This window comes from Hemiscyllium ocellatum, chromosome 17 (assembly GCF_020745735.1).
Source record: "Hemiscyllium ocellatum isolate sHemOce1 chromosome 17, sHemOce1.pat.X.cur, whole genome shotgun sequence".
Taxonomy (NCBI): Eukaryota; Metazoa; Chordata; class Chondrichthyes; order Orectolobiformes; family Hemiscylliidae; genus Hemiscyllium; species Hemiscyllium ocellatum.
In genome coordinates this window covers 62,213,907-62,237,436 of record NC_083417.1, presented here as the reverse complement: position 1 = coordinate 62,237,436, position 23,530 = coordinate 62,213,907, and the positions used below count along the sequence as shown (strand labels likewise).

The 23,530-nt window shown below is 40.9% G+C and overlaps 1 protein-coding gene across 2 annotated transcripts in view; it reads left to right on the top strand.

Moving 5' to 3' along the window:
* Positions 1-23,530, top strand: part of katnb1 (katanin p80 (WD repeat containing) subunit B 1) — a 78,933-nt gene that overhangs the window by 11,001 nt on the left and 44,402 nt on the right. For both annotated transcript variants that reach the window (XM_060838233.1, XM_060838232.1), the window contains exons 5-10: positions 9,264-9,305; positions 10,486-10,569; positions 11,415-11,530; positions 15,104-15,175; positions 17,123-17,273; positions 22,359-22,546. In XM_060838233.1, the coding sequence (XP_060694216.1) occupies positions 9,264-9,305; positions 10,486-10,569; positions 11,415-11,530; positions 15,104-15,175; positions 17,123-17,273; positions 22,359-22,546 (653 nt within the window). The remainder of the gene's footprint in view (positions 1-9,263; positions 9,306-10,485; positions 10,570-11,414; positions 11,531-15,103; positions 15,176-17,122; positions 17,274-22,358; positions 22,547-23,530) is intronic.

Here is a 23,530-nt window from a genome sequence, read left to right as displayed (position 1 = left end):
TGCTCATCTTAGCTATGGAGCATTACAACTGGATTCTTCCCTACCCATTTGAATTTCCTCTCCAGCCCAGAAACAATATCCTGATCTTGGAACCAGATAAGCAACATAGCCTTTAGCACTCTATTAGTTCTGCAGGGAACAGTATCTATTTCCCTAACTATGCTGCCCCTACTGTTGCTTTATTTCTGTAGTCTCCCCCTCCACAACTTGAATGGCACTCTGGACTGTGCTCAGTGGTTAGTTCACCTTTAATGCAGTCTGTGCCCTCTTCCACACTTTGAGATGTGATTGGAACAAAGTCAGCCAGGTGGATCTCATAGAATATAAGTTCCCTGATTGGTTGTGTTAACCTGGTCCAATCAGGGAGTCCTGTCTGCCATCCATAAACCAGAGTGTTGGGGTTCTGCTCACTGTAAGAGCTGGTGCTGAACTAGCTTGGCCAGTGTCATGTAATTTGCACATGTAAATAAGGGGTGACTTGGTAATGGGATATTGGCCTTAGTGGAGTTATTTTAGTGGTGACACAAGTGCGATCAAAGATGTCCCGCGCTCCCCACGTCTGTACCAGAGCTTAGGTCTTTTCATGAATTGGTGAATTATTGAGGTGACCATCATATGTAAGCTGGCTTCCATCCTGGCACCCTTACATCTGCTTTTGAGAAAGGATCAGCCTTGGAAACAACCTTGTAGCTTTTAGGCAAGTGAAGAAGTGGCTATCATTGTCTAAAGTATTGGCACACTGTGATCCCAAGCAAGATGTTATGCCTGACATGCGATGCCTCCACACGTGACTTTGCAATATTGTTGACTCATCGGTGGTACAGCAGAGAGTAAAGTCCGACAAGGTATTCTTCCAGGACTTTGGCAGATGCTGAATGAAGATACACCCAAATAGAGAAGGAAGGTTTGACAATCATCTTTGGTGTGAGAAAGAATCCCTGCTCTGGCTACTTGGAGGACAGAGCTGTGCCACCCATAGATCAGGTTGAATGCAGCAATGGGCTCTCGCTCTAAGTGCGTATAATTACAAATTAGAACACAGTCCAGGAGACCAAGTGATAAATGCAGGTGCCGTAAGCTGTCTACCACTGGTGGTTACATCATTGGTGGTGCCACCACTCGAAGAGTTCATTCTGGTTTTACACTTTCTGGATACCCAGTCATCATTAAGAATATCAGACAGTGGACTCACAATTAAAACAGCTGGTGATTATGGGGGAAACAAAAGGGCTTTAACAATCAGAACTGAAACCTTTCCAGACCTTGCGGGACCAGAGCACCATAGAGAAAGCATTTTATTCTGGAAAGCCAGACCGATTTGTCCAAGCAAAGATGGCTGTCAGATACTGACTAAACTGCACCATGGTCATCCAGGGGTTTCCAAACTGAATATGTTGGGTACACATTATGTCCGGCCAGGATTGGTTGCTGACGTAACTGCATTGTCGCCAACAGCTCATCCATTTTGTAGGAATGGCCGGGTAAACTCTGGACTCTGGTTACACGTCAACTGTGCTGGTCCTTTCAAAAGCTCAATGTTTTTAGTAATTGTGTATGTCCATCCAAAGTGATTGGATATGCTGGACTTCATTTGTCAAAAAGGATGACGATTGAAAAGTTGTGAACTTTTTTGATACATTGACACCCGGAAGTGTTAGGACATAGGACATAGAACAGTACAGCACTGAACAGGCCCTTCAGCCCGCGATGTTGTGCCGACCACTGATCCTCATGTATGCACCCTCAAATTTCTGTGACCATATGCATGTCCAGCAGTCTCTTAAATGTCCCCAATGACCTTGCTTCCACAACTGCTGCTGGCAATGCATTCCATGCTCTCATAACTCTGTGTAAAAAAAACCACCTGTGACATCCCCTCTATACTTCCTTCCAACCAACTTAAAACTATGATCCCTCGTGTTAGTCATTTCTGCCCTGGGAAATAGTCTCTGGCTATCGACTCTATCTATGCTTCTCATTATCTTATATACCTCAATTAGGTCCTCTCTCCTCCTCCTTTTCTCCAATGAAAAAAGTCCGAGCTCAGTCAACCTCTCTTCATAAGATAAGCCCTCCAGTCCAGGCAGCATCCTAGTAAACCTCCTCTGAACCCTCTCCAAAGCATCCACATCTTTTCTATAATAGGGCGACCAGAACTGGACGCAGTATTCCAAGTGCGGTCGAACCAAAGTTTTATAGAGCTGCAACAAGATCTCACAACTCTTAAACTCAAATCCCCCTGTTAATGAAAGCCAAAACACCATATGCTTTCTTAACAACCCTGTCCACTTGGGTGGCCATTTTAAGGGATCTATGTACCTGCACACCAAGATCCCTCTGTTCCTCCACACTGCCAAGAATCCTATCCTTAATCCTGTTCTCAACTTTCAAATTCAACCTTCCAAAATGCATCACCTCGCATTTATCCAGGTTGAACTCCATCTGCCACCTCTTAGTCCATCTCTGCAACCTGTCAATGTCCTGCTGCAGCCTACAACAGCCCTCTATACTGTCAACGACACCTCCAACCTTTGTGTCGTCTGCAAACTTGCTGACCCATCCTTCAATCCTCTCATCCAAGTCATAAATAAAAATTACAAACAGTAGAGGCCCAAGGACAGAGCCCTGTGGAACATCACTCACCACAGACTTCCAGGCAGAATATTTTCCTTCTACTACGACTCTTTGGCTTCTGTTGCCCAGCTAATTCTGTACCCAGACAGCTAAGTTCCCCTGTATCTCATTCCTCCTGACCTTCTGAATGAGCCTGCCATGGGGAACCTTATCAAATGCCTTGCTGAAGTCCATATACACCATATCCACATCTCAACCCTCATCAACTTGTCTAGTAACATCCTCAAAGAACTCATTATGTTTGTGAGGCCTGACCTGCCCCTCACAAAGCTGGGTTGACTGCATTTAATCAAACCATGCTCTTCCAGATGGTCACAAATCCTATCCCTCAGAATTCTTTCTAACACATTGCAGACAACAGACGTGAGACTTAACTGGTCTGTAATTGCGGGGATTTCCCTATTTTCTTTTTTGAAGAGAGGAATTACATTTGCCTCTCTCCAGTCCTCAGGTACGACTCCAGTGGAGAGCAAGGATGCAAAGGTCTTCGCAAGTGGTGAAGCAATTGTATTTCTCGTTTTCCAAAGCAGCCGAGGACAAACCTGGTCCGGGCCTGGCGACTTGTAAATCTTAATGTTTGACAAAATTTTCAGCACATCAGCTTCCTCTATCTCTATCCATTTCAGCATGCACACCTGCTCTTCAAAGGTTTCATTCACTCCAAAGTCCGGTTCTTTTGTAAAGACAGAAGCAAAAAACTCATTTAGGGTTTCCCCTACCTCCTTAGACTCCACACACAAATTCCCTATGCTATCCCTGATCGGCCCTACTCTTTCTTTGACCATTCTCTTATTCCTCACATAAATGTAAAATGCTTTGTGTTCTCCCTAATCCGTTCTGCCAAGCCTTTCTCGTGCCCCCTCCTGGCTCTCCTCACACCATTTTTGAGTTCCTTCCTCGCCTGCCTGTAAATCTCTAGAGCTGAGCTTGACCCTAGCTCCCTCCACCTTATATAAGCTACCTTTTTCCTTTTGACAAGAAGCTCTACTGCTCTCGTCATCCAAGGTTCCTTTATCTTACCACTTCTTGCCTGTCTCAGAAGGACATATTTATTCATCACTTGCAACAGCTGTTCCTTAAACAATCTCCACATGTCTATAGTGCCTTTACCATGGAACAATTGTTCCCAATCCATGCTTCCTAACTCATGTCTAATCACATCATAGTTTCCCCTTCCTCAATTAAATATCCTCCCATTTTGCTTAATCCTCTCCTTGTGAGGCAGTTGTGGTCACTATCGCCCAAATGCTCTCCCACCACAAGATCTGATACCTGCCCCGGCTCGTTTCCGAGCACCAAGTCTAGAATGGCCTCTCCCCTCATTGGCTTGTCAACGTACTGAGTTAGGAAACACTCCTGAACACACCTTACAAAAACAGCTCCATTCAAATCTTCCGCTCAAAGGAGGTTCCAATCAATATTGGGAAAGTTAAAGTCACCCATTACAACAACCCTACTACGTCCACTTTTCTAAAATCTGCTGACCTATGCTTTCTTCCATCTCCCTGCTGCTGTTGGGAGGCCTGTAGTAAACCCCTAACAAGATGACTGCTCCCTTGCTGTTCCAAATTTCCACCCAAATGACTCGGTAGGCAGATCTTCGTCGACAATGGAAGCTTCTGTACTGTGATACCCTCAGACAACAGGCCATCATTTATCAGTAGGAAATTCAAGTATTTTCTAAAGTTGAATGGCATTCAGCATCTAAGGACAGCTCTATACTATCCATCATTTGATGGTCTTGTGGAAAGAGCAGTCAGAACTTTGAAGGGAGGCTTAAAGGAACATCCTACAGCCTCACCTGATACTAAATTGTCCCAGTTCCTGTTTAATTATAGGACCCACATCTCATGCAACTATAGAGATAGACATTAGAGTTGCTAATGAGGAGAAGACTCTGTAACAGGTTAAACCTGATCTTCCCAACTGGAGGGGTAGAGTGGAGCGACATCTGGAAAGCCAAAGCTCTTTTCAGTGAGATGAAGTTTATTTGAGGAGACGATGAATGTTGCCAAAACCATGGAAATGGCATGGGTGAAAGGCATGGTCAGCGTGAGATGAGAGCAGATCACGTGATGTACAAAGTTCGGGGAGAAGAGGCAGTGCTGAACAAACATGTGGACCACATGAAAGCTGCAAACGGGGCAAGCGCAAAACATATCCGGCCCCTCAGAATATCCAGCAAGGCTGTCAGAACCTGTGGATTCTCTCCCTCTGCCTAGCGTTGAAGACACCTCTGAGGATGTGGTAAAATGTTGCAGCCTTAATGCTGTTACCACTTGAAGACGATGATTTTTGCCCATGGTGCGCCAGGCAAAAGACATGATGTATACTGCCAGTATCCGAGGCAGAAGTGGAAGAGCTGGACCTGGAGAAGCTGTGGGAAAAATAATGGGCCTATGTCCCTATACTTAGAGGAGGGATGTAGTGATCGGAATAAGGTTATCCAGGTAAACCTCAGAATACGAGTTCCCTCCTTGGGGTTGTGAACCTATTCTAATCAGGGAGCCCTGGCTGACAGATATAAGCAGGTGTATTAAGGGTTCTGCTCAATCCAGGAGCCAGCTCTGAATTAGCTGGGTCAGTGTCATGTACTATGCGTGTGCAAACAAAAAGGCTGACTTAGTGATGGTATACTAGCCTTTGTGGACTTATTTTAGGAGCAAAGCCTCATCTCTATTTGATAAGAGCATTGGCTGATGCTCTTCCAAAGTTAAAGTCTGGATTTCCTTACCTGCTTCAATACAGTCACATCTACTGTTCCAGACCATCTACCAAATTTAATGTAATCAATCTAAGGGGGTGTGACTGCCTCCTGAAACATAGTATTTTGGCACAACTCAATCCTCATCATTGCAATGTTTACAGCTCAGATTCCAGCTCATCAAATCTGAACTGAAGCCATTTGAGCAGACAACACCTATAGATGTGGTCACTATGGATTGCATCGGCATCTGCAAGATTCCACATCATTCCGCTGTAACATATTGCCTGCTCAACTACCTCTCTTCTATTCAATTAATTTGAGTGCTATATATTTTAGTGATGAATTTCTAAAATGTACCCTCAGCTGTAATAATGTCTTCTGATTTAAACCAGTTGGCCAATTGAAAAATAGGAAATATTTCGACCAATCACCTATTCATTTTGCTGCAATGTCACACTTTGGCTCTTACAGGAAGAAACAAATTGAAGGGGCTCCCTGCTGATGGTTTTTACATTCCTCTGTCACTGTCCTTTTCATGCAGCTTCACTGTTACGCTTCAGTCTACTGGCCTGCTTTCATTGTTATGACTCCACTGTCTCTTCTGCTTTTAGTGAAGCTGTTGTTACTGTTCTTGTATACTTTTTATGATGCTGCTGCCTTACTCTCTCATGCTATTTCAGAAGCACAAGCTTCTCACTCCATTCAGTTTGCTTCACAGTAATACTGACTGACAAACTGAGAAGGCTATAAAGTTAATGTGCTTTTGAAGTTTTGCACCATCTTCCTCACAGTTTACAATGCTTTTGTTTTGCATCCTTTGCAAGGTCTAGGTAATTAACATGTGTTGGGTAGGTTACCAACACTGACACAGGCAAATTCCCCTACAAACCTTGTTCAAGCCTGAAATGCATCCACTGATCACTACACTGTTTCTTGTCACTCAGTCAATTTTGTATAAAATTTGCGACTTTCCTTCTATTCCATGAGTGAAAGCTTTGCCACAAGTCTGTTGTGCCGCACTTTATCACATCCCTTTTGAAAGTCAATACCTATCACATTAACATTGTCCTCATCGACACACTCCAGTGTCTTGTAATCATAGAGATGTGTAGCATGGAAACAGACCCTTCGGTCCAACTCATCCATGCCAACTAGATTTCCTAACCTAATCTTGTCCCATTTGCCAGCACTTGGCCCATATCTCTCTCAACCCTTCCTATTCATATATCCATCCAGATGCCTTTAAATGCTGTAATTGTATCAGCCTCCACCACTTCCTCTGGCAGCTTATTCCATGTATGCACCATCCTCTGTGTGAAAAAGTTGCCTCTTAGATCCTTTTCATATCTTTCCCCTGTCACTCTGAACCTATGCCCTCTAGTTCTGGACTCCCCACTCCAGGGAAACGACCTTGTTTATTTACCCTATCTATGATTCTCATGATTTTATAAACCTCTATAAGGTCACCTGTCAGCCTCCGATACTTGAGGGAACACTGAGGCCTATTCAGCCTCTCCCTATAGCTCAAATCCTCCAACCCTGGTAACATCCTTTTAGATCTTTTCTGAACCCTTTCAAGTTTCACAACATCCGTCTGATAGGAAGGAGACCAGAATTGCTCGTAATATTCCAAAAGTGGCCTAACCAATGTCCTGTACAGCTGCAATATGACCTCCCAATTCCTATGCTCGATGCTCTGACCAATAAAGAAAAGCATACTAAACGCCGCCTTCACTATCCAATCTACCTGCAATTCTACTTTCAAGGAACTATGAACCTGCACTAAAGTCTCTTTGTTCAGCAACGCTCCCTAATCATAATCTTCCTTAGTGAAGACTAATGCAAAGTATTACTTTAATACCTGTACTATGCCCCCAGCTTTTATGCACAAATTCCATTTTCCTGAGTTGACCTCTTTTTAGCACCCTTTTACTGTAGGTTCTTTTTGTATTGGCTGCCTGTACCTTTCCATCCATCTTTTTTATTATCTTATTTGCTTTTTGCTTGCCCCTCCCACTCCTTAAATGCTTCCCATATTCAGTCTAACTGTATTTTCTGCTTGACATCTATATCTGTTGCATTTTTCTTCCCAATCATAATTTCTATCTTTTTTGCCATCCAGTGTCTTCTAGTTTTTATGTTCTACACTTCCCATTCGAGGAAATATGCCTTTGCTATGCCGAACTATCTCTCATTTGAAGGTAACCCATTATTCTGATATTTTTTACTCCTGTCAACCTTTGACTCCCAACTTATTTGGCCTAGATGCATTTTTATCCCATTGAAGTTGGCTTTCAATGGTTAATTATTTTTACTTTGGATTGTTCTTTGTCCTTTTTCAAGCCCAATCATTGTGACACGATGATCACTGTTTGTTAATTATTCTCTTACTGACATTTGAATCTTCTGCCACTTTTCATTTTCAAAAACCAGGTCTAGCAGTGCCTTCCTTCCTTATTGAATTGAAAATAGATTGTTGTCAAACTTATCTGAATGCAGTGGGAACTCTCATTGCTCTATGACTACTAATTCAGTCTATATTTGGATGATTAAAGTCACTATTATAACTACTACTGTGGTGCTATGTACCTGACTCTGACAGAGGAATCATCATAGATCAGTATTCAGAACTGAATGCTGGTTGAAAAGTGGTATGCATTCACTCCTGCACTGCTTGTCTGTTTCTTTTAGGCTGTCTTGGTTATTATTCCCTCTCCTTCTGCATACTGTTAAGCTGCTGCTGCTCACAATACTACAACTGATTACACTACTTGCACAAATGGTTGTCTAGAACAGAGGAGGGAGGCTGAGGGATATTTAGCCCAAATGGGGCTAGATCAATTTAGGATATGTAATCGGCATGGACAAGTTGGACCAAAGGGCCTGTTTCCCTGTTGTACATTTAGGGTCCTGGAGTTCTCTCAAAGTGTTGGATGTGCACCCGGGAAGTTGGAGCATCCCTGTGATTTTTCTAAAGATTAATAACTTTGTTACTGCTAATAAAGTTTGTTGCTTCTACTAAACGTTACTAGTACTAAGAAGCCTCACCACTGCTGATAAGCTGTTATAATGTTTAAAGCATGTACTGGTTATAATAAAACCTTAAAACAAGAACTCACTAGTTTATTCCCTAAATTAGACAAGATAAATAAAGAATACCAATAAATAAGGAATCATTCAGTAGCTTCTGTGATGTCTCGTTTGATTTTTCTTTCAAAATTTAGACTATGAATTAACACACTGATTTCTGGTGTATACCTTTCTCATTACGTTCTTGCGACATTTTTTATTTATAGAATCTCTACAGTGCTTAAAAAGGTCCTTCGGCCCAACCAGTCCACTCTTTAACCCTCCGAAGAGTAACCCTTTCCCCCTACCCTATTACTCTACATTTACCCCTGACCAATGCACCTAATGTTACACATCCCTGAATACTATGGACAATTTAGCTTAGCCAATTCACCTAACCTGCACATCTTTGGATAGTGGGAAGAAACCATAGCGGAGGAAATCCATATAAGAATGTGCAAACTCCATACAGTTACCAGAGGCTGGAATCAAACCCGGGTCCCTGATGCTGTGAAGAAGCAGTGCTAACCCACTGAGCCACCATGGTGCCACTGTCACAGTGACAGTGAGGCTTTCCCTATCCTAATCTATCCTGCTCTTGCTCGTTTCAGCTCATCTCATAGTGAATGCTTGCACTCTCTGCTGATTTGTGTCCTTCTGTATTATTGCTGTTCCCTACTGACTTTGCAATGAACTGTCATGTTCTTCTGTGCTGCTTTATACTTTGGTGTTGTCACTCCATCCCACTTTTCCCACAGCCTGTTTTAGATACAGAAAATTTCATAAAGTAAAATAGACATGACTGGCCTGAAGTAACTGCATATCATTAATTCTGATCTGTTTCCATTTCTAGTTGTGGGACATTCGAAGAAAAGGTTGTGTAATGACCTACAAGGTGAGAGAAATAAATGATTTTAATCAAATCAATAATATAGCAGTATTTCTTCAGATGGTTTTTAAAAAAAGGACCTACAAGTTGAGCTATGATAAACTTCAACTAAAGAGAAAATCTGAATGAAGTACTACACTGAGAGTTAATCAGTGAAGTCATGCCAATAAGGGACAAAGCCTTAAATAGCTAATGTTCTATGATGTCCTGTAAATGTATAATATTCTATTTTTATATGTACATTACTTGCGTCCAAACAATAACAATGCCTATGTATTTAAAAGGCATTTGGATGGGTATATGAATAGGAAGCGTTTAGAGGGATATGAGCCAAATGCTGGCAAATAGGACGAAGGTCTATTTAGGATATCTAGTCTGCATTGACAAGATGGACCGAAGGGTGTGTTTTTGTGCTGTATATCTCTGTGTAGGTGGTCCTTTTCAGCAGCTGGGCATGGCAGTGGGTTAAAAGATTTAATGTGCTTATCTTCATCTCTAGTATTCTAGTCTCTATAGTTAGTTGCGCGAGCATGAGTTGGTTGAGCACAGACAGCACACTGACTGCTACAGAAATGGGCGGCAGGGTGGCTCAGTGGTTAGCACTGTTGCCTCACAGCACCAGGGTCCCGGGTTCAATTCCAACCTCGGCTGACTGTGTGGAGTTTGCACATTCTCCCCGTGTCTGTGTGGGTTTCCTCCGGGTGCTCCGGTTTCCTCCCACGGTCACAAAGATGTGTAGGTTAGGTGAATTAGCCATGCTTAAATTGTCATTAAGGTGCATTAGTCAGAGGGAAAAGGGGTTTGGGTGGTTTACTCTTTAGAGGGTCGGTGTGGGCCTGTTTCAACACTGTAGGGGATCTAATCTAATCAGACAGTCAATTGTTTGATATGGTCTGCCAATATTTGGTATGTAAAGCCTACATTTGTACACAACACTATGCATTTGGCTTGATGATAGCATTCTATCAGTAGAGAATACCATTCATTTGTTTCCTTTAAAATAGTAATATGAGACAGATTACTTTACCTATAGTTTAAATTTCTGAAGCATTGTCTCTTCCAGGCAATCTGAATTAGACTGGGCATATTTTAGGGCCAAGCATAGGAGCCTTAGGCCCTTCAGTCAGGTTAGACTGCAAAGTGATATAGAATGTACTCCATTTAAAATTTTCTGCATTCTTTTTAGGGTCACACAAATGCTGTGCGTTGTTTAAGATTCAGCCCTGATGGGCGTTGGATTGCGTCTGCGGGGGATGATAACACGGTCAAGGTATTTTTATAGAGAACATTACAGGAGGGTTTAGTAATATCATTTTGTTGTAACTGCAGCATCCGTAAATTATTGGTTCATTGCATTTAGCTGAATAATTTATGTATGGACTTCAAGAAAGTGTGTATAATTTCCTTTTTAATTTTCCTGCTGTTCAATAAAGCCAAGCTTTTAGAAGTTCAAATTGATATAACTTGAAATTCTCAGTACAAGCTGCTTTCCATGGCAAATTGTAAATAAAAATGATTTTTGTTGAGTGAGTGTTGTATTGAGGTGACAGTTCAAAATAAGAATGTGGCAGCTCTTGATAATGACCTTTTATTTTTATTTTAAAAAAACAAGTTTTGTTTTTCATGCCCAGTTTCTGAAATTGAGGGGAAAATGAAAGATGGCAATTATAAATTTGCATTCCTCTAAAATGCCTAGTAAATAATAGGATTTTTCAAAAATAAGAACACTCCCCTGAACTTTCCCCTCCTCTGTATGTGGTACTATCAGTGGCAGTGCAGTTGGCGTTTTTAATCTGTATTCCCCAATGTTTGTGTTTGTTACTTGTGCTTAATATCTAGGTGGAAAAAGTTGTCAGTGGTGAAAACATTTGTCTAGTGCAATTTTTAAAATATTCATTAATGTCATACTTCTACATTCAAGGCATGAAGGTGCATCAATGTGTTTAGTTTTACAGTCAGTTAAAACTAGCCATGGACTTAAAAGCTTGCATCGCCAAATAGGTTTGCTTCCTACCAATGAAAAACAATAGTAATGAAATTTATCTGAGTTGTATGTAAATACCCAAAGATGGAAGGAATTACTATCAATGTATTTTTTTTTTAAAATACACTTAGCTGTGGGATTTGTCAGCGGCAAAAATTCTAACAGAGTTCACAGATCACACCGGACCTGTAAACATTGTGGAGTTCCACCCCAATGAATATCTGCTGGCTTCAGGAAGCTCAGACAGGTCAGATCAATTGCTGCTTTGAGATTACATTATTGTGCCTATAATTTGGATCAATTGCAATGGGATTTAATTTTAAATTCTTCAGCTTCGTGGACATTTTCAAAATGTGCTTACTCATGATGACAGTGATAAATTGTGTTCAATTTTTATCTATTTAAATTGAACTGTTGCCAAAAATAAAGTTCTGGTATAACTTTATGTATGTTGAGTTTCTGTATCTTATCAAAGCTTGATATGTTTTGAAAGTAGAAGGGCAAAAGGTACAGAGTTGTAATTAGCAAATGACTGAATTCAAGCCTCTAGAAAACTTCTGTTTATCTCCCATTGACTGATTTACTTCTGATACTTTATTCCGTCTAGATGTTCTCTACATATAATGTTAACTGCATCTCTGTCGTTAGGATTCTCGCCTCCTCCTGAGTAAGAAGGTCATTGGTTCAATTCCAAATCATAAAATAGTGTAGTGTTGTTGCAATGTTACAAGGTGTCATGTTCAAAACAAGACAGTAAGCCAAATCTACATATAACATGTCAAGTGGACAAAAAGTCCAGTTGATGCCACTTTCAAGAAAGGTAGATCTCCTGGTGTCTTTGCTGAAGTGTAATTTTCAACTAATATCACCAAAACATTTTGTCTTTTCATGAACACACTGTCTTTTGTGGGACTCAGTTGTGCAAAGTGGCTGCTGTGTTTTCTGCATTGCAACAGTCTTAGCACTCAACATATTTTCATGACCACGACTTGGGTGGTATATGAATGAAAGCTGCTGTGAGTTGATTTGGAACTCCGAGGCTGAGAAGGACATCATATTATTTTGTTGGTTTAAAATTGTCCCCAAGAAATCCATTTGATATTCCCTTGATATCAGATTGTTTTATGAGGTATTTTACCCTTTTTGTTTGTTTTGCAAGTATTTTGTTGAAAATAGACTGGCCCAGGTTAATCTGTGAGACTCATTCATTTTAAGATTAATATGGGTCCAATTCAGACATTACAACACCGGTAAAAATGGACGTGGCTAGAAAGTAACCAGTGCTGTTGACTCCATTTTTAAGTGGAATCTGTGAAGTTCTAAGTTTATCTGTTAGGTAGTAAGCTTTAACTATTTCCTCACTCACTAAATAATGGAACTGATGAATAATTTGTTATAACCATAATCAATAAGTTTAATTAAAGCAATGAACTAGGAAAACAAGAAAAGTCATTGCAGAAATAACCTATTAGTCTCTTTTTTTTAACATTGCAGACGTTTCGTCCCCTGTCTAGGTGACATCCTCAGTGCTTGGGAGCCTCCTGTGAAGCGCTTCTGTGATCTTTCCTCCGGCATTTGTAGTGGTTTGAATCTGTCGCTTCCGGTTGTCAGTTCCAGCTGTTCGCTGCAGTGGTCGGTATATTGGTTCCTGGTCGATGTGCTTATTGATTGAATCTGTGGATGAGTGCCATGCCTCGAGGAATTCCCTGGCTGTTCTCGGTTTGGCTTGTCCTATAATAGTAGTGTTGTCCCAGTCGAATTCATGTTGCTTGTCATCTGCGTGTGTGGCTACTAAGGATAGCTGGTCTTGTCGTTTCGTGGCTAGTTGGTGTTCATGGATGCGGATCGTTAGCTGCCTTCCTGTTTGTCCTATGTAGTGTTTTGTGCAGTCCTTGCATGGGACTTTGTACGCTACATTGGTTTTGCTCATGCTGGGTATCGGGTCCTTCGTTCTGGTGAGTTGTTGTCTGAGAGTGGCTGTTGGTTTGTGTGCTGTTGTGGTCACAGTAGTCTGGCTGTCAGTTCGAAAATGCTCCTGATGTATGGTAGTGTGGCTAGTCCTTTGGGTTGCGGCATGTCCTCATTCCATTGTCTTTCCCTTAGGCATCTGTTGATGAAATTGCGCGGGTATCTGTTTTTGGCGAATACATTGTATAAGTGTTCTTCCTCTTTTTGCAGTTCTGGTGTGCTGCAGTGTGTTGTGGCCCTTTTTGAATAGTGTGTTGATGCAACTTTTTTTGTGTGTGTTGGGGTGGTTGCTTTCGTAGTTCAGGACTTGGTCTGTGTGTGTGGCTTTCCTGTGTACCTTTGTGGTGAATTCTCCGTTCGCTGTTCTCTGTACCATCACGTCTAGGAATGGGAGTTGGTTGTCCTTTTCTTCCTCTCTCGTGAATCGGATTCCTGTGAGTGTGGCGTTGATGATCTGGTGTGTGTTCTCTATTTCTGTGTTTTTAATGATTACAAAGATGTCATCCACATATCTGACACAGAGTTTGGGTTGAATTTGCGGTAAGACTGTTTGTTCTAACCTTTGCATTACCGCTTCTGCTATGAGTCCAGAGATCAGTGAGCCCGTGGGTGTGCCGTTGATTTGTTCGTATATTTGGTTGTTGAATGTGAACTGTGTTGTGAGGCACAAGTCCAGTAGTTTGAGTATGCCGTCTTTGTTGATAGGTTCAATGTCCTGTTGTCAGTTCTGTATGTCCAGCAGGTTGGCTGTTGTTTCTCTGGCTAGGGTTTTGTCGATTAGAGTTGAACAGTGCTGTTACATCAAATGAGACCATAGTTTCTTCCTTGTCTATGTGTATATTACTCATGATGTCCAAGAATTCCTGTGTTGATTGTATAGCGAGCCTGGATCCGCTGATCAGGTGTTTCAGTTTCTGCTGTAGTTCTTTAGCCAGTTTGTGTGATGGTGTCCCTGGTAGTGATACAATGGGTCTGAGTGGGATGTCTGGTTTGTGCACTTTAGGTAGTCCATAGAATCTGGGGGTATTGTTGCTTTTTTTTTGCTTTCATCAGGAGCATTTCTGAACTGACAGTCAGACTACTGCGACCACTAGGACTCATAACAGCACACAAACCAACAGCCACTCTCGGACAACTCACCAGAACGAAGGATCCGATACCCAGCGTGAGCAAAACCAATGTAGCGTACAAAATCCCATGCAAGGACTGCACAAAACACTACATAGGACAAACAGGCAGACAGCTAACAATCCGCATCCATGAACACCAACTAGCCACGAAACGACAAGACCAGCTATCCTTAGTAGCCACACACGCAGATGACAAGCAACATGAATTCGACTGGGACAACACTACTATTATAGGACAAGCCAAACCGAGAACAGCCAGGGAATTCCTTGAGGCATGGCACTCATCCACAGATTCAATTAATAAGCACATCGACCTGGACCCAATATACCGACCACTGCAACGGACAGCTGGAACTGACAACCGGAAGTGGCAGATTCAAACCACTACAAATGCCGGAGGAAAGATCACAGAAGCGCTTCACAGGAGGCTCCCAAGCACTGAGGATGTCACCTAGACAGGGGACTAAACGTCTGCAACACAAATTTCCAGCTTGGCGAACAGAACCACAACAACTAGCACCCGAGCTACAAATCTTCTCCCAATCTTTTTTTAACAGCTGTGTTTTAAAATTGAAACTTGAAAATTCATCAAAAATAGTTCTCTCGACTCATCAAATCGAAAGTTAGTTTGCACGTGGATGCAATAATGGTTAGAAAGGCAGATTGTACTTTGAATTGAAGTCCTACAAAGACTTATTCCTTGTTTTCCTTCATATTTTCAGAACGATAAAGTTTTGGGATCTAGAAAAGTTTAAAATGGTGAGCTGCACGGAAGTGGAGAGCACTCCTGTCAGGTATGAGGGGCTTTAATGACAAGGTTGGTGTGTTAACAAATGGCATTGCAGCTTGATGTTTTCTCGGGAATGCGTATATGTCGCAGGAGATGGGTAGTGGCTGCAAACACTACTTGACAGTCATGCTTAATTTTGAAGGGGTGGTGGTTTTGCATTTGGAAGATATTTTGTGGACTGGTGATAACGTGTCCATATCACAAATATACCATGAAAGTATACAGTAAAACAAGATGCTAGAAACAGTTAGGTTAGGCAACACCTGTGGAGAAAGAAATAGTGAAACAATTCAGGATGCTGACCTTCATATCGGAAGATAATTGATCTAAAATAATGGCTGTTTCTGTCTCATAGACATTGCCAGACCTACTCAGATAAAACATTTTCTGGTTCTATTTCAGATTTCCACATCTTTCATAAACAGCTGAACTTTTACACCAACTTTTCAAACCAAATGTTATGGTGTTGATTTTTAAGTGGTAACATTTCCAAAGGGTTGAAATATGTGCTAGATTTGGGTCCAAGTAAAATCTAAAAAATTGATTATAGCATGGAATTGAAGTAAAAACCACTTGAAGTAAATAATACATGTTAATTATCTAACGCTTTCAGCAGTTCAAGATATGTGTTTTTTCCTTCGTTGTTGTCCAGCATAAGGTTTTGAGACTTTGTGAATGCTTAGTTTCATTAGTATTTATCTATTTCAAGTGAAATTGAATCATTAACCTCAGGCTCAAGGTTTGATTTTGAGAATTTAAGGAACTGTAACTGTTATCAACCATTACAAGGGTCATAAGAAAAATTGCATTTTCTTAACCCAATAATCTGAGGGTCGTGAGATTGAATGAATGCATAAAGGAAAAAATAGGTCAATTTGGAAATTGCTGGCAAAATAATCATTTACTGCCTATCCCTATTTTCCCTTTAGTGATTGCTAGGCCATTGCCGAGAATCAACCTCACAGCTAGAGTCTGGAGTGACAATGTTAGCCAGTTCGCAGATTTCCTTCCTTAAAGGACGTTAGTGGATGAGATGGATTTTTAACGTTGTCTAGCTTTTACATACCAAATTTATTGGTCTGGATTTAAATTTCACCAGCTGCATCGGTGGGATTCCCTAGAGTATCTGCATGGGCTCTGTGTTAACTACTAGCATTACCACTATGCCATTGTTCCCCCAGTGGTGAGAGAGTAGAGTCTATGGTAGAGACTAGAGATAATGGCTTCAGTCTTCTCTCTGTTATGTAACCAGCCTGATAATTTCGCAATAGTATATGCTGCGTGTTGTTGCAGTTTTAGCCTGCCATTTTGCAGTAAAGAATAACCGGTTCTGATGGCTTAAATATATTTGCTTGCTGTTTATCACCTCCCTTCTTCTGAAGGTAGTGATTTGTGCTTCATGGATTCCAGCATCCTGCCAGAGTCTTGTTCAAGTGATTGCACTCTACCTACATGGCTCTGTTTGGTAATCTATTTTGAGGGGTGATGGCTCAGGCAAGATTGTTCCTATCCTTATGATTGTACACATGATTTTCCAGTGGAGCTTTGTGTTTGGGACCTTGTTAATTTTTTTTTCCCCTCCCTCCACATTCCTAGCCCAGGCCCAATTAAGTCATTGTAATGTCTTCCCTTTGCACCAGCTGAGAAAGCGTAACTTAGTTCAGGTTCAACCTCCAACTTTCCAGATCTATGTGACTGAGTGTGATAGATGAAAGTATGCTTTAGTATAGGGTTCCCTCTTCTGTTGGTTGAGCGTCTATTTTAAACACTATGTCCTTTCTGGCTAATTGGAGAGAATACAATAAATCGTACCATTTGTCATCACTTTCAGTGAAATGTCATGAAATTGATCCCATCTTTGAAATAATTAGATGGATTGAAATGAGTTTCAGTTGAGGAAACTGTTCTTCAGCTAATATCTTTCTTTTCTCATTCTCCCTTTTTTTTTAAGGTGCATCTTATTCAACCCAGATGGGTGTTGTCTCTATAGTGGTTCTCATGATTCTATGCATGTTTATGGCTGGGAACCTCCCCGCTGTTTTGATGTACTGCAAGTTAACTGGGGTAGAGCAGCAGACCTTGCCATCTGTTCCAATCAATTGGTATGTATAGTACATGCATGTGAATTGAGCTGTGGGAACTGCCCAGAGAAACCTTAATCCTTAAGTGATGAAATTTCTTATGAGGAATACTGTCAGTGTATGTTGATACTAATAAGAATTATGATGCCAAGAGGAAATTGCACAACTGTGTATTACAACACTGGTAACCAACCCCCAGCCCCACCCGATGATTTCAACCAGCAACGTCGAAAAGATTTATTCCGTGCAGTAATCTGTGAAACTTAGAGGCAAGGAACTATTCCCAAAAGTCACTATTTAAAGTAAAAAGTAACAATTTTTTTATTTTTTAAAGTCTAACAGAGAATAATTAATGGACAACTATTTAAAACTCCTTTCTCTAACCTATCTTTTACCTTCCCATTCTACAATGCTCGTCCGATTAAACTCCCGATTAAGATTTACCGAAACAATTCAAATTTCAAAACCACTCCGATGTCGAATCTTCTCTTTGTATCTTCCTCTGTAGATTTGCTCTCCAGTTGAGTGTTGATATTATTTCCTCTGCGCAAACTTCTCCAGACAAGTATCTGTCAGACAGTTCTGACGAGCAGCCTATATCTGTTGGTCTTTTGGCAGTTCTCCTCCAACTTCAAATCTTTTCAGTTTTATATCCCAAAACGTCGGATCGTTTCATTGGTGTTAATATTGTCAAAATACCAAATTCAAACTTGATTGGTGTTTGGTATTTTGGGGCATAATTTAAACTGGCCAAATTCGAATTTGTTTCTTTTGTCTCCAGGCAACCCAGCTAATCTAGCTGTTCGACCAAATTTATAATTTAAATTTTCTAGTACTCTGTGTGCTTCTCTAAGTCCTGGCTAGATTTTAACTCTTAAAGGTACAGTACCCCTTATGCCTTCATAACATGTGAAAGTAGAAAAAAATGTAAAAGATGAAAAGGAGAGGCATTAACATATAATTGTAGAACCAATTCTCTGGATTACAAATTAGCTGAATCTTAGTGTTTAGTTTGTATTTGTTTCCATGGGAAATTCTTCACATACTCTGGCCAAAGTGCCTCCCTTAATAACAACTTGTCAATAGTGTCATAGTGTCATAGAGATGTACAGCACCGCAACAGACCTTTTGGTCCAACTCATTCATGCCAATCAAATATCCCAACCCAATCCAGTCCCACCTGCCAGCACCCAGTCTGTATCCCTCCAAACCCTTCCTATTCACATACCTATCCAGGTGCAATTGTACTAGCCTCCACTTCCTCTGGCAGCTTATTCCATACATGTACCACCCTCTGCAAGAAACGTTGGCCCTTGGGTCCCTTTGAAATCTTTCCCCTCTCACCCTAAATCCATACCCCTAGTTTTGGACTCCCTGACCCCACAGAAAAGACCTTGTCAATTTACTCTATCTAAACCTTTATAAGGTCACCCCTTAGCCTCTGATGCTCCAAAGAAAATAGCCCCAGCCTATTCAACCTTTTCCTATAACTTAAGCCCTTCAATGCTGGCAACATCCTTGTATATCTCTACTGAACGCTTTCGAGTTTCACAATACCCTTTCTGTAGCAGGGAGACCAGAATTGGTGTACTACCTTTCTGTAATAAAGTGTTCGAATGCAAGTCTTAGTAATGCTGCACGACATAGCTATAGTTTTGAACAGGTGATCAAAAACTTGTCCAGCTGGATAGGTAAAGAGTCTCTTCAAGGAGAAATCTGAGATGCAGAAGTTCAGGGAGGGTATTCCAGAGCTTGGGTCTAGACTGCTGAAAGTAGAGTAACTAGTAGTGGTGCAGCTAAAATCAAGGGTGCTTAAAAGTTGAAATTAAAGTGCGCCCATTGTATTATCCTCTTGTCCCATTACCTTCCAAACAAAGATAAGGAGAGGTAAAGTTGTGGAATGATTTGGAAACTAGAATGCGAATTTTAAACTCGAGCCATTGTTAGCCAGAAGCCAACATAGGTCAGTAACCATGACTGATGATTGGCATGGACGAGTTGGATTGAAGGGTCATTTCTGTGCTGTACAGTTTTATGACGATGATAGGTGACTATTGTTTGAGCATTAAGACAATGCTGACGCATTTTGAATTATTTCCGTTTGAAGAGGATATGTTTTGGGAGGCCAGCTAGGATTGCATCAAATACCTGGATGTGGTAGTGACAAAGGCATGGATGAGGGTTTGACCATTACATGAGCTGAGGCAAAGGCAGAGCTAGATATTATTAAAGGTGGCAATAGTTGGTCTTGGTGACTATGGCAGTGTAATTGAAAGCTGATCTTGGGGTTGAATATCACAGAGATTGATAAACAGTCTGATTCAGTTTTAGTTGCCACAGAGAGTGTTGCAATCCGTAGTGAAGGAGTGGAGTTGTGGTTGGGACCTGGATGATGATTTCCGTCTCTCCAATGTCGGATAAATTTTCTATCTGATAATATGGTGATGGTGGAGGGATCAAGATACATGGTGGCAAGATGGAGCTAGTGTCTACAAAAATAAATTTCCATCCCAGGAGTGCAAAGCCAACTACTGGTTTCAACATTACACATGAAACTGACATGTTTTGGATGTTACTAAAGAGCAGCATGTTAGTAAGAAGTAGGTAGTTCCAAGAAAGATGATGTAATCCATAGTTTCAGAAACTAAAGGTTTGTTGAGAGGGATGAGGGAGGATAGTTCAACTTTTACAGTCACTTAGGATTTTATTTATACTTCAATAAAAGTTTTGGTACAGTTCCAAAAAGATTTGGAACTGTAATGGGCTTTGAAACCTTATTTGAGTGATTCAAACATGGACGTTAATTTGGGAGGCAAAAAAGTTCATGGTTGTTGAAGTGAAAAAGGAAGGGTCAAGATGAGGTGATACTTTACAAGAATAGAGGATTCACAAGTTCTTTTTAAATTAAGGCATTAGTGGCAAATTTGAAGGCGTCAGTAAAGGAAATTGAGGGTTTTATACTTTAATGGAAATAAATCCAAGAAAAAAAAAGGTTGGTCTTGTGGGCAAGTTAATATAGGAGTGAAAGTGTGAAAACCAAATTGAGTTGGCCATAGGTGATTCAAAAATAAAGTTTCGCCAGGTGAACTTGGACAGGTGATAAATGCAGACGGTCTCAATCCTAATGACAGAAATCCCTGAACATCTGTCACCTGTCATTGGAGAAGACCAGAGAAAGTTGTTTGAGGGGGGTGGCTTGCAGGAAAGAAATGAAACCAGCGGTTGGCTTTGCACTCCTGGGATGGAAATTTATTTTTGTAGACAAAAGCAATACTTTGTGGTCCAGCCATATTTTGCATGGCTAAGCTATTTGTACCTGATATCCATTCATGCCTATATCCTTTCACCTTAAGGGAGCAGAGGTGAAGGTCAAAGCAGGGAAATGGCCATTGTGAGAAAGAAGAAAATGGGCTACAGAAAGAAAGATTGAGGTGAAGACATGGTCTGACACAGTTGATCACTGTATCCTCCTTGCAGCCACCTATTTCTCACCGGCATGCTGCCTTTCAGCAACATCATCCAAAACCTGTCAGTTTCCAGATAATTAATGACAACTTCACCACAATCTGCCTTGATATACTCCACTGTCTTATGTTATATTATCAGACTTTTTTTTGGTATAGGGAAGATTGAAACCATTTTCTTTCATCTTGACTACAAACCCCGTTACCTCACTATTAATTGCAACCCTTTCCCTGGCAACTGTCTGAGACTGAGTCAAATAGTTCGTCAACCTTTGTGTGATATTCAATCCCCAAGATGAGCTTTTATTCACATTGCAGTCAGCAAAACCACCTCTGTACTGATATAATGTCTTAATCCATCATCCAACAATCTCTTGGATACAGTCAGGGTGAGAATGAACAGGCCAATCTTGATTTGATCCCAGAGGACAATTCAATGAGAGCTATACATGCAGAGGACATGAGTCTGTTGCAGTGCTTTAAAATAAGTCTGTTATAAAACACATGTTTGGCAACTTCAGCCTCATCTGAGTTATTGTAGTTGGTTTTGGGCACGACACTTTACAAATAAAGTCAAGACATTTAAGAAGGGGCAGAAAAAAAGTCATGATAGTTATTCCAGAGATTAGGTACTTCAATTACCTAGATTGATTGCAGAAACAGGGTTGATCTTGCAGAAAGAAACATTGAAAAGAGTAAAATCACGTTACAATAGATGCTAGAAAACAGAGATAAAAACAGAAAGTGCTGAGAAACTAAGGTTGACAGCATCTGAGAGAAATAGTGAACATTTTGAGTTTGGTATGATTCTTCCTATGAGATTTTATAGCGATATTTAAAGTGGACAATCATAGGGGAAAGAGAAATGAAGGACAACAATTTGAGGTAACTTGTAAGAGGAACAGTGGTAACGCAGGGAATTTCTTTTTGCAGTCTGGGTTTGACATCTGGAAAGCACTGCCTGAGAATATAATAGAGACTGATTGAGTAGTTCCATTCAAGAGAATAAATTTGGAGGCCCATAGGGAAAAAGGCAAGTGATCGATAAAAAGGGAGTGGAAGGTCCAGCCTTCCCTTTGATAAATATATGGGCAAGATTTTGTAACAGAGGCCCATGAGGAACCATGGACTCCCTGATAGGTTTGTTATATGACTGTCTGGGATGTATTAGGCATTAACCTCAATGGAGCTTCCATGGTTAGATTAGATTAGATTACTTACAGTGTGGAAACAGGCCCTTCGGCCCAACAAGTCCACACCAACCCGCTGAAGCGCAACCCACCCATATCCCCACATTTACCCCTTACCTAACACTATGGGCAATTTAGCATGGCCAATTCACCTGACCCGCACATCTTTGGACTGTGGGAGGAAACTGGAGCACCCGGAGGAAACCCACGCAGCCACGGGGAGAACGTGCAAACTCCACACAGTCGCCTGAGTCAGGAATTGAACCCGGGTCTCAGGCTCTGTGAGACAGCAGTGCTAACCACTGTGCCGCCCGAATCCTTCATGTTCTATTACAATGCCTCAGATAGTTTAGATATTGAGAAGGTCTCATGCAAAAAAGTCACGCGCCGTCCTCTACAGTTTACTGCATGAGTTCTATTTCAATTAATTTGATGTTTTGTTTACATAATAGATTGGAGCTTCATTCAGTCAGGTGACAGTCTCAACATTTGTAGTGGATCTGAATCGTGTGAAGAAGACTGGTTCTATTGTCCAAGGTGTAGTTGAGGATGAAAAACTGTACAATCTACCAGTGACCAAAGGAGCAGTGCTCAGACGCAACTATGAGAGACCACTAACTACCTGCAGTAGGCCACAAAGGTACGACTACTTTTTGTTCAGTTGAGAGGCAAAAGTATGAGTTCTACAAGCTGCAAGAGTTTTTCATTATTCAAATGAGCACATTATACAAGTTTTGTGTAATAAGACAAAAAAAACTGCGAATGGAGATCTGAAACAAACAAAAACAAATTTTGCTGGATCATTGCAACTTCAGATTGTTCATTTCTAGGCTTTCTTCTTTTTTGTTGTTTTGTCTGTTGTTCCTATACCAGTCAATGGTTTAGCTTTGCGCGAGTTCCTTGAAAACCCAAAGGGACTCTTCTGTGAGTCTTAAAGAAAAGTGCATCTGCACTTATGCTTTCCTTATGTGTCCCTTTATACTGAGCATTTCAGCAAGAGTTTTGTGTCTGACAACATTTTCATTGTGACAATTTTGTCTTTTATTCTGTCACGAGAGTTGCATCTGAATCGCACTGCAAGCAGGTTAATTTTGACTTCAGTTCAACACTTAGCCAGCACCCATGGCATTTCAGTATCTTGTGAGTTAATCCTGTTAATTGTGGTTACCACTCCTCTGTCGGCTTGTTTATATTTACTCAGCAATTTGTACATCTAAAATCACTTGCTATGCTATGTGTTTGTTTATATTTGGAAGTTGCAACACATCACCGGTCATTGGACCTAACTAGTCAGTGTTGGAGATAAACAGCATCACTAACAAGTTTTGATCCCTTGTACCTATTCTGTTAGAGAACCCCATTATTCTTCATTCCTTCAACCACTTATCCAAGCTGCTGAAAATTGACAAGCTTTACTTCAATTAACAACTGTTAGTCAATCTGCAGCCTTGTACCACTTTATATTTAAATAAAGTTTACTTTTTGTCCTAACTCCCTCATTCAGGCTCATCTATGTCTTATAGCACATTTTGTTGAACTGCAATATTGATTTTATTTTTGCTGTGATAGATTATTATATATATATGTAAGATAGTGTGTCCAGAACTAACTTTTGCATTCACTG